This window comes from Aulonocara sp. 'chitande type north' Nkhata Bay, linkage group LG3, assembly GCF_057382095.1.
Source record: "Aulonocara sp. 'chitande type north' Nkhata Bay isolate Kocher_YH1m ecotype deep benthic linkage group LG3, A_spYH_male_GT1.1, whole genome shotgun sequence".
Classification (NCBI taxonomy): Eukaryota; Metazoa; Chordata; class Actinopteri; order Cichliformes; family Cichlidae; genus Aulonocara; species Aulonocara sp. 'chitande type north' Nkhata Bay.
In genome coordinates, this window is record NC_141346.1 from 16086621 (window position 1) to 16097929 (window position 11309).

Below are 11309 nucleotides of genomic sequence, written 5' to 3' on the forward strand. Positions count from 1 at the left end.
AAAGCTGGGAAAATGACATAGTGTGTATTAACGCCACACAGTGATGTGTGAATTAAATAATTAAAAATTATGAACTAGGAAGTATTGCTGATATTTGACCATTTGTGACCTTATCATAACCAGTTACTCCAACTCAGACACTCCTTTTGTTAAAATGCTGAGCAGCTTCTGAAACGTGCTGTGGCTTGTCGGATGGATTTACAAGCACCGTGTGCTTCAAACCAGCTGCTCTTTGTCACATGCTGTTTTGTTTTCTGTCACACTCAGCTGACACGGTTGGTTACAGTGAATAAACCGGTTGGTTGTTGTTCAGAATTTCACTCGAACGTTAAAAACTGTTAAACTGTGACCTGGTTAAAAGAATTCTGTGTGGTGTGGGCGACAAAATATTGATAACCCCGATGTTTAGAAAAGCCTTAAAAGGTGGATGGTTTAATAAATAACCACTACAGACAGAAAAGCCAACCATCAATATTGCCTCCATAGGGTAACATAAATAAATAAATAGCACACTCAAAATGCGCATTTTTTCATTAAATGGTTGTGTTTTATTTAAAGATGTATTTATTTATTTAATTTGCCTGTCCTGTCCGTTTGTGTGGCAATAAGAATTATTTTCTGAAGGCCAAGAAAAATGCACAACAGATTTGCTTTCCCAAGTGGAGCATTATGGCTTTTGCTATACTGGTCCACTTGATTGTCATTGTTTATTAGATTTTAATTTGAATTTGTTGTTGTTATTATTTTAAGTTATTACAATCAGAACAGAAAAGACCAGGGGATGGGGGAAAAGAATAAGGAAAGAGAAGTTGGGAAGAAGAACAAATTTTCAAATTCCAAGACAAGTTAATGGTTTCAAAAATCAAATATTTATTTCTGACATTTAAAATGGCAATTCCACTCCTCATTTAAAAAATCCTGCTGCAAGGAAAATTAGCCACACCGTAAGATGTAAGGAGCTCTCTGATTGGTTGGACAGACACAGGCTAGCTGCCTGGATTTTTCTATGCTACCATTTGTGTTCATAGCCTGCTAAGAAGCATGTCTGCTTGTACAAAGGCCATTCAGCCTCAGGATATGTGAAGAATGAAGGGACCCTGCAGTGAAATGGAGAGCTCAACCTCTGAGTGCCTGTTTACTCAGTCTGACCACCTGTTGAAGGTAACGTGCTAACATGGCTAACGCTAGCATCACCGCACGTAGCCCCATTATTTTAAGGTCATCTTAGCTTATGAAAATTGTACGTCACAGCTGTACGAGCTAGCGACGTGTTTTGTAAGCTGCTGTGCTCTTCACAAATAAAGCTGGAAGCAGCTCAGAATATTAGAACCAGGACCGAGTCCTGTTACATTTATAGTGTTAGAGCAACAGCTGCAACCTACACCCTTTAAACTAGCGATTAAAATGCTGACAGTAAACTCGTCAGTCCAGATGTTACCACATTACTTTGTGATACTTAAGAGTTAAAACAACTGAGACAGGCTGATTAAAATAACAGCTGTCGGTTCTCTCATTCCTTATATCAAGCCTCATGAGTTGTTGACTGTCTCAGTGACCTCACACCCAGTGATAGGCGAGATATCCCCCTCGTCCCCAGACTCTGCTTCCTAAATGCCAGTGGGATTAAGTAGATCCTTAAATATGTCTGTGAAGGTTCTCAGTCATCCAGGTCATCGTAGTCAAAGGAGCTTGCAAAGAAAAGCGTCTGGACTTCTTTAAGTTACTTGAAGACGTTTCACCTCTCATCCGAGAAGCTTCTTCAGTTCTAAGGTCAAATGGTGGAGAGTCCCAGATATAAACCTAGTGGTAGTGACCCCCCACAGAGGGACAAAAGGACCCCCTGATGATCCTCTAATCGCCTGAGCCAAGGTGGGAAACTGGGTGTGGGTCCCAATCAGCCAGAGTTTCGGGTGAGTTCATTGTGAAACCTGGCCCCACCTTATCATGCAAATTCCTGAGGTCAGATGGCCCAGGATGTGAGTGGGCGTTAAGGCGTCTGGGGAGGGAACTCAAAACTGGATTATAGATGGCAGAGAGTTGGTGTCGTAAACCCCCGCCTCTGTTCAAAGATGGTCGCTCACAGTGGACATAGATGGCTTCTTTCACTCCTCTTTCAAACCATCTGTCCTCTCTGTCCAAAATGTGAACATTGGCATCCTCGAAAGAGTGACCTTTATCCTTAAGATGCAGATGGACTGCTGAGTCTTGTCCTGTGTTGTGCCATGCGCTTGTGAAGTGGCTGTTTGGTCTCTCCAATGTAGAGGTCTGGGCATTCCTCGCTGCACTGTACAGCATACACCACATTGTTAAGTCTGTGTTTTGGCGTTTTGTCTTTCGGGTGAACCAGTTTTTGTCTGAGTGTGTTGCTGCAGGTCTGGCAGGATTACAAGATCAATCATTGTCCTGTGACATAGGGTGTCCTGGTGCCATGTGCACTTATAGACACCCTTATTTTCAAACATGGTGTTTGTTATGGACAAACTGTAAAGTTGCACAGAAGTCCAGTAAAAAAAAACTCTAGGGATCCCATAGGCTGTGTTGTAAGGGCGGCTTTTGCACCCAGGTAGGGTCACCGATGGCAAATTGGTCATTGGTCTTGGCAATTCAAAAGGCCCCCATGAGTAGATGAGTAAAGTACACATGCAAGATCCAAATATTTAATCCACCGAAGAGCTGTTCTCAGATCTCTTTGCATACTAACTTTATCTTTGAAATATCCAGTTTTGAGATTATGTATATTAAAGCCCCAAAACTAGATATTTGACAGATGTTATCTGTATACTAAATGTTTGAGATCCTAAAATATGCACACACCAGATACTTAACATACAGATCATTACTGCAGTAGTGAAAATTTCTGTCATATTGTACAATATCTAGAAAAATACCCTAATTTAGATTTGCATCTTGTGAACATGATTAGCAAAATCTTTTGTTAGTCATCTGAAATACCCAGATGGAATTATCACTAAGTCCCAGAAGACTTTAAATATGAATTGTGGCCATTTTGTTCTTCACAGAGATGTTTAACATATGGAGCTCTAATCAGCTTCAGGTGGTGTGATCCAGTCTGCCTGAGATGCTCATAAGTTTGTAGTTAATCAGACACTGAAACACTTCAACTCTCTATTTTCATCATAATCAATAAATGAAATAATAAAAAAAATAGCAATAAATGGGTTTCTGCATGTTTGCTGTAAAAAGTCAAGAGTTATTCAATGAAAAATGGAACATTTTTTGCCACACCATCTGCTGCCAACTGGTTTCTCATTGAGTGCGGAAATGAAAAAAGATCAAATTCTTTAGTTTCAAACACACACACATGCACACATCCTGTAGTGATGCTTTTCTGTGCATCCTACAGCCACTGAAAAATGCTCCTGCTGTTTTTAGTCTGCACTTGTGGTTTAATTTTCATCGTTTTCTGCACTATCGGTTAACCACATGCAGACTGTAACAAATCAAATTTTCCATGTGTGACCTTTATGCAACCCACAGAACCACGTGTGAAACGCAAGTAAAATCAAAAGTTTATTGATCCATTCTAAAATACAACAAACATAAATAAAATATAAATAACACAAAAGTTACTAAGGACATAAATCATATGAGCCTATCGGGGCGATCGTGGCTCAAGAGTTGGGAGTTCATCTTGTAATCGGAAGGTTGCCGGTTCGAGCCCTGGCTTGGACAGTCTCGGTCGTTGTGTCCTTGGGCAAGACACTTCACCCGTTGCCTACTGGTGGTGGTCAGAGGGCCCGGTGGCGCCAGTGTCCGGCAGCCTCGCCTCTGTCAGTGCGCCCCAGGGTGGCTGTGGCTACAATGTAGCTGCCATCACCAATGTGTGTGTGAATGGGTGGATGACTGGATATGTAAAGCACTTTGGGGTCCTTAGGGACTAGTAAGGCGCTATATAAATACAGGCCATTTACCATTTACCATATTTAAATAATTGTCACGTATATTACAGAAAAAAACCTCTTTTAAAATCCCTGTTAAAAAGGGTGTGACTTTTGGGTCTTATTCAGTCATAAAAAGACATAAAACATACATCTGTATCAACGAGTGAATGTCGTCTCCTCTGAGGTGGAGAGCTGACAATATAGAGACCAGAAGCTGGATGTCAGTGGTTGGATTGGTGGACTGAAGAGTCGATCACATCTCATTCTGGTTTAAGGTGTGAACACAAAAACACACAGTTCAAAAAACAGGAAACATGAATACAAGCTCTGTGGTTTAATCAAAACTTTCATCTTCAACTCCCCTGCATCACACAGTCCCAGTTCAGACAAGTGAAAACTGACTGCACTGGGAACCAACCTGCATTTGCAAAAAAACCAAAAAAAACTCCAGTAGATGTTTTCTGGCTGTTTCGTTGTACAGTGTATAATTTAGCTTGTCTCTTTCACATCTCGTTCACTAACAGCAGGTTCATGCGGAAGTACAAGGGTGTACACGATTCCCATGATATACTACAAGGACGTGTACTAAGGGAACTGAAACACATTTTTCTTTTTTGTTGATTCTCAAAATTTTGGTCCAGTTTTTCCACATTTTGATTGTAAACTTGGTGAAGTCTAATAATGGTTTCCACTGAGGAGGACAGACATAGATACTCCTTTTTATTTTATTTTTACTTATAGCTAAAAAAATAAGACACTTGTTATGTTATACTGGGCTTTGTGCAACTGAGTTAATCCTCAGCCTGATACTAAACGATTTAGCATAACTCTTTCAAGGTTTCTGGCTACCCTTCAAAAACAAACGGTCTGAACAGCAGCTGGATGGGCAGTTTTGCCTGAGATCCCACATTAGGCATATCTCAATTTAATGATGTCACACAGATCAAAGGGTAGAAAAAACAGTGTAAAATTCAGTCCAGCTTTTGTCTCATACTGTATTACTTGGCAAATCAACTTAACTAATTATTTCAAACTTTGTTCGTGTTTAATATCCATCCACCGCGGCAACAAGAGACGTTTAGGGACTAAATCTAAATGGAAACCTGAGAGATTTTAGTTCTGTTTCTGTTATGAAGGATATTCTTTAAGACAAAATTTAGAATATTTTTCTCTTTGTTCAACGTTAAAATAAAGAGCAGCTTTACCTGTGGTCTTCTTTGGTCTGACACCTATTTGTCCATATTTGCCATCTTTAGTTCTCACTGTTGAGTAGACCACAGCTGGGTCACTTTCTCGAGGCACAACTGCAAGAGTATTTAAAAAAAAATTATTCCACTCCATGTGGAAGCAGATTTTTAAGTGACACATTTTCGAAACTGGGGCATCCTTTCAGAGGGTTTTTCCCACCACTTCTCAATACCTTTGCTTTAAAACAACAATCAACCAGAAAGAACTGGTAGGTATCTCTGCGTAAAGGAAGATGGATATCTTTGATGCTATCTTCTTTTGATGTAAGCTGGTGCACTGCACCACAGAGCACAAAGCAAAGGTTTTCTCATGAACACTACTGTCAGCCAACCCATGACAGACTGCGGTGAAATGTCTCAGTCAGAATGCAGTTAACTGGAGTCAGCAACAGGAAGCTGCTGCTGTGGTTTTACATGAGTAACTTTAATGAGGTCAAAAATGTAGACATTTTATATAATTCAGTCTGTCACTTTTTACGTGTTAAACTAATAGATAAATAGTTAGATAGGCATCTGACTAACGGGCACCTCCTATGTAAGTTGGAGGAATGTGTCCAAGAACCTGCTTACCTAGAAAAAAGGAGGGGAGTGTATGTTTGCGTACACCTCTGCTTTTCTACAACTATAATAAAATGGATGGAAGGATGGATACAAATACTTTTTGTGCATCAAGCAGGTAAAACATCTAGTGTTTGCAGCTGTTCACTGGAACTCTCAATATAAGGTCAAGAGAGATGTTGATGAAGAAATGAACCATCATCAGGATGAACAGCAAACCAAAGTTTTTAGAGTGGCCAGTCTGGTACATTACTAAAAACAAGGAAATCCCTGGCCTTCTCAGCAATATCTAAAAGCCCCGAAAGACCACAGAAGACAACTAAATTATTCATTTGTAATATAATGTGAGAATATCCTCGCCTGACCATAAAACCTGGTCACTGTAGAATTACTTTAAAATTTGAGGTAGCTCTGTAAATTCTTTACCTTTGTTACACTGACAACAAGCCATATGTTTCCTGCTTCAGCAGCCGGAACAGGAAACATATTCAACAATGCATCACAGCAAACACAGTGATGTTTTCGGCTACAGCCACCATCACCCCGAGTTACTGAAAACAAGCAAAAATTTACCTCCGCTTTGTTTGATTGGTTGTTGCCGACGATGTGATATTTTCATTTCACTGTATGTGATATCGTCTGCGATGTCAGTCGTGCCTTTATCTGTTGACATAGTCAATATTTAACATTAAAATTATTTACTCTAAAAAGTCTATGGTGATCTGCAGTCAGCGACAGGAAACGGCTGCTGTGGTTTAACATGCAGAACTTAAAAAACACAAAAAATCAGATTGTTGAGTGAGTGTAAGATATTAGTTAAGCCTAAAAGTAGCTCAAATAAATCTGCAGACAGACCATGTTTTAAACTATTTAAACACATCAGGGTGTCTTAAATGGCAAACATTTTACTTCATGGTCATGAAGTAAAATGTGCCAAATAACTGAACAACCACCTGAAAAACCCTGAAAATATTACCTCTGTTTTCTTTGGAGGTTTGTGTTGGTCGTTGGGATAATGTGATTTCACTGTATATGACATCGTCTGTGTTGTCATCTTCTTCAGTTTCGCTTTGATCTGCTGAAGTTATTTAAATTCATTTTTTTTATGACTGTTGTTATGGCAACTTTTATTAGATGCAATAAGACAACATCTACATGAAAAAAATATGAATATAATAACAAGCAAGGATATTGGCAAAACTAAATTCAGGTGTCTGAGTCTCACTTTCAGGTTTTCGATGAAGAAGTCGTTCTACCAACAAAATCAGTAGCACTAACAGGACCAGTAGAACCACCACACAGACCGATACAACAATTGACAAGCTCAATGGAGGGTTAGAGGTGGATGTAGGTGGAGGTGTGGATGTAGGTGGAGGTGTGGTGGTGTGCTCCCCTAAAATAAAGCAAACACAGTCATTAAGTTGTCGTCACATTGTGAATGTTGAAAGCTGCAGAAACACAGACAGGTGAGTGTGTCACCTGTGACAGTGATCCAGCTGGATGGAGACTCTCCATGACCGCTGATGTCACACTTGTAGAGGCCTTCATCAGACCTGGAAACATGCTGGATGGTCATATTATTTGAAGTCCTATTGCTTATGAGGGAGCCATCTTTATAGAAAGCAGCTGGGAGGTTGGAGGGAGTGGTCTTTGTTTTACAGAGCAGAGTGACGTCATCTCCCTCCATCACAGGGAGGACAGGACTCTGCAGGATCACTGATCCACCTCAACACAGAGACAAACTACAGCATTTCATCCATTTACACACAGCTTCATCAACACTAACTCCACACACTCAGCTTACCAGTGACTGTCAGGTTAACCATGTTACTGATGGGACCCTCTCTGGACTCAGACCAGTAAACTCCACTGTCTCGTTCAACGATGTAACTGATGTCACATGAAGAGTTAAATGATGTTCCCCACCCATCTCCACACTGAGTGATGTTTCCTTTGCTTGTGTTTCTCCTCAGAGTCCATCCAGCAGAGCTGTCGTCCTCCTCACAGCTCAGAGACACAAAGTCTCCTTCAAAGAACTGAGAGCTGCTGGGACTCACAGTCAGACGAGCTGTGAGGGTTAAAATGTTAGTTTGTATATATTCTAAAACATGAACCCAATCAGGTCATATCAGTGAGCATTTCTCACGTTTAAACTGTGACAGAAGAAGGTTACTGACCTTGGTTTGTTGTGCAGCTCAGCAGTGAGATCAGAACTAAAGAGAAATGACACTCAGGTTGATTTGAGGCGAACATAAAGAAAAACTCCACACAAACAGCTGACAAACACACAAACACATCTCTGCAACATGTTTCAATGAAGTTTGGACAACAAAAGTCTGAAAAAGTAAGTCCCACAAAGTCATGTGTCCACTGTGCAGCTGTGTTGATATAATGAGTGAATGATTTGAGCTTTTCACTGCCTGCTGTGTTTCCTCAACTCCTGAGCAAAGATAAAGAGTCAGTTCAGACCTGCAGTTGGTCCTCGTGGTGTTTGAACTTGAATTCAGCCTGATTTGTTTTTCATGTCTTCTCCTCCATCATCAGTTATCAGGAGAGCAGACAGTCAAAGTACAAGAATTCAAACAAACACAGAGATTCTACTTACAGAGCAGACACAGCACAGATGTTTCCTTCATCGTCCTTCTCACTCATTTGAGCTTTTTTTCACTTCTGTCACTGACACCAAGTAAAGCCCGCCCTCTTCCTCTGAAGATGTGGTTTCTTCAATTGCAACAAAACAGTGCTGCATAGCTACCCTTTGTTTGAGTCACCATTTAACCAAGTACAAGCATTAGCTCACTGACCCAGATTTTTTTTCATGTACTTTTAATTACACAGTGCTTCTGAAAGCTGTTACACAACAACACATTGGCATAAACACACTTTCAAACTTAAAAAAAAAAGTAGAAGTAACTACAGGTTTAACAATATATTAGTTTAATAAGCTGTTTGTATCTTATCTCCATACAATAGGATATAAGATAAGATAAGATGAGATAATGTTATGTTGGTGGTCAGTAGTAATAAACTTCTTCAGGCCATGTTGAAATGACAGCATTACACAGTTATTGTAGATTTAGCAGGTGCACTTCCATGATGTTATTCTTAGTTTGTTCACAGCTCCCTAAAATGTGCCAAGAATACACCCCTCACCCCACTACACCACCACCATCCCCAGAATATAGAAAGAACATTTAATATAAAAATATATATATCCTTCTTTTCATTTTTTTTTTAGTTACTGTTAGTGAAAACATCTGCCTAGCAATTACTTTTAGGTTGAGTAACATTTGGCTTTTTTGTTTTTACTTTTTTTTTGTGGATCATAAAACCAACAAGAGCAGCAACAAGAAGCACAGCAGAAACAGACAGAGCAATTTTCAGTTCAACAGATCCATTCTCCTTCCCTCTATCCTTTGTGTGTCCTCCTGTCAGACCTGCAGGTGAGAAACAGGTGTGAGGTGTCAGCTGTCAGGTAGGTGATGAGTGAAGAACAGAACAGAATCCATTTCCTCTTCAAACTGCTGTCAGACATTATCTACTGCACTCTGATCACATCACTCAGACCAGCTGCTTTCTACAAAGTCTCATCAACAACATCTTTAGAAACAAACATCAACAACCAGGAAGCAGCTTCACCTCTGATCACATACACACTCAACTCTACTCACTCACCTGGAGGATCAACTCTCAGCTTGATAGTGGTGATTTGATTGCTGCTACTTCGAGTTACTGCCAACTGGACTCGTATGCAGTGGTATGCTCCCGAGTCATCTGCCGTCACATCCCTCAGAATCAAAGACGCAGTTCCATTTTTCATCTGTCTTTCATCCTGCAGATCCACTCGGTTCTTAAAAATCTGCTCTTCAGATTCAAATCTCGATACAAATAGACATTTTCATCTTGTAGGCCAGGTTTGGTCCACATTACAACTCTGATGGAGTCCTTATTATTTGGAGCTTGACATGGTAGACTGATGCTATGTCCAGACTGAACTGGGATGATTCTCTGATCTGAAAGACAAAATAACACAGAGCAAAGTGAGTTGTCGAGAATCAGACAAGACACCAAAAATACTTTTTTTAACTACTGATGTTGAGAACAGTCAAAAGAGGAGCACACTCAGGAAGTATTTAGTGGACACTACCAAGTGTGCCACATCAGTGGACTGACAAAAAGAATTACTTACTTCAAATATGCTGCTTACTGTCTTTGACATTTGACTTAATTAATTTTTTTCTTAATGATATGAAGCATATCTGTTTGTTTTTTTTCTTGATTGCCAAGACATCAGGGGGCATGTTTGAATTCTCATCATCTGTGGGAACTTTGACCTCAGTTTAACGTCAAAGTCCTGCTGCTTGAATTGTCTAAAACTCTGATGACAGTTGTAGATTAGAGTGGCTGTGGCTCAGGAGGTAGAGCAGGAGTGTGAGTGTGAATAAATATGACATAAAGCACTGCTGATTGAGACATGTATGAAGTGATTTGACTGCTCAGGTAGAAAAGTACTACATAAGAGCTAGTCTGTTTAGATTGAATAAGGAGCTCGTGGTAAATGGAAGCTGATGGTTTTCTCAGAGACGTTTTAATATCAGCACCAGATCATTTTGGAAAGACTCCACAGACCTTTGTCTTCTTATTGCTTAGGGCTTACATGTTTAATTGACTTCCTGCAGGTTCCACAGAAACATGCCCTAATGATGAGTGGGGGGGTTTAAAGTAAACTTTATTTAATGAACAATTAAAACACATATTCACTTTAAAACAAAAACATTCTGTAACAATGAACTACTACTATATTATATCTATTGATATTGCATTATACCATATTGTACACATGCAAACCACTCTGAAACTCTTTATTCTTCTTTATGTTGCTTATGGTGGCTGTTTGGTTTCCAACAGTTAAATCTCACCTGCAGACACGAACACAAAGACGACAGCAAACAGCAGAGTTGAGCAGAGTCGAGCAAATAAAAAATCCTGCTTGCTGATATTATCCATGAATAACTGGACCGGAGATTCAAATCTGTCTGCGTGAGATCAGATTCAAGGTTTGAAACATGTCACGTGTGTCCTTCAGTCGCTCAGCCAGAATAAACTCTTTCAGTTTCCCTGCGCCTGAATTATCACAAAACAGTCCCTCTTTTTTTTTTTTCTTTTGTAAAAACTTTGTCCTCGATCTCAACAGAGCACGAATGAATTCTTGGGAGAAGGGAGCAGCCGTTAAACCGCCAGTGGGCAGACAACACCCAGAACACGAGTGTTTTCTCTGCCAGTTGTTTTCATGTAAACGAGAACATGAAGTGAAAAAATATTAAAGTGTGCAAAGATCGAAAGACTTTTGTTTGATTTCCCCTCTGATCGAACAAAAGGGGAAGTTTCTTTCATCCCACACAGCTAATGATGTCTCTTATAAATATACAGACACCGATTCTCCTTCAGCTCCTCTTGTTGATCTGAGCTGTCTCTGTGAGAAACCCTTACACTACATCAGAGCTGCTCTTACACTTTCACTTTATTTAGTTACCACATTATCTACTCCTTTATGAATTATTGTGCTGCGTTTGACAGAACAAGTACGTTCATAGACACAGGA

The 11309-nt window shown here is 39.9% G+C and overlaps 1 protein-coding gene and 1 long non-coding RNA gene across 3 annotated transcripts; both read right to left on the reverse strand.

Annotated features, from left to right (window-relative positions):
• Window positions 1-3518: 3518 nt before the first annotated feature.
• On the reverse strand, window positions 3519-7668 carry LOC147334180 (uncharacterized). Of its 2 annotated transcripts, XM_086286663.1 has the most exons (7): window positions 7512-7668; window positions 7187-7432; window positions 6933-7100; window positions 6684-6785; window positions 6281-6370; window positions 5108-5206; window positions 3519-4167 (listed from the first exon to the last, which is right to left on the reverse strand). In XM_086286663.1, the coding sequence occupies exons 1-7, from the start codon at window positions 7531-7533 to the stop codon at window positions 4163-4165; spliced, it is 732 nt and encodes a 243-aa protein (XP_086142789.1). In that variant the 5' UTR covers window positions 7534-7668; the 3' UTR covers window positions 3519-4162. The 2 variants fall into 2 exon arrangements, with proteins under 2 accessions (XP_086142789.1, XP_086142788.1); XM_086286662.1 differs by having other exon boundaries at window positions 3519-5206.
• An 880-nt stretch (window positions 7669-8548) lies between these two features.
• Window positions 8549-11002, reverse strand: LOC147334181 (uncharacterized). The gene is made up of 3 exons (XR_015128479.1): window positions 10627-11002; window positions 9383-9720; window positions 8549-9144 (listed from the first exon to the last, which is right to left on the reverse strand). It is a non-coding gene; the product is annotated as an uncharacterized LOC147334181 (long non-coding RNA).
• Between the last annotated feature and the right edge of the window lie 307 nt (window positions 11003-11309).

Excerpts from the sequence above, each read along its gene's own strand:
- LOC147334180 (XM_086286662.1), bottom strand. The coding sequence starts at position 7,533 with ATGGTTAACCTGACAGTCACTG. Across the intron at positions 7,433-7,511 it reads GGTTAACCTGACAGTCACTG|GTGGATCAGTGATCCTGCAG; the intron begins GTAAGCTGAGTG and ends CTCTGTGTTGAG. Across the intron at positions 6,786-6,932 it reads TCTTCATCGAAAACCTGAAA|CAGATCAAAGCGAAACTGAA; the intron begins GTGAGACTCAGA and ends AAATAACTTCAG.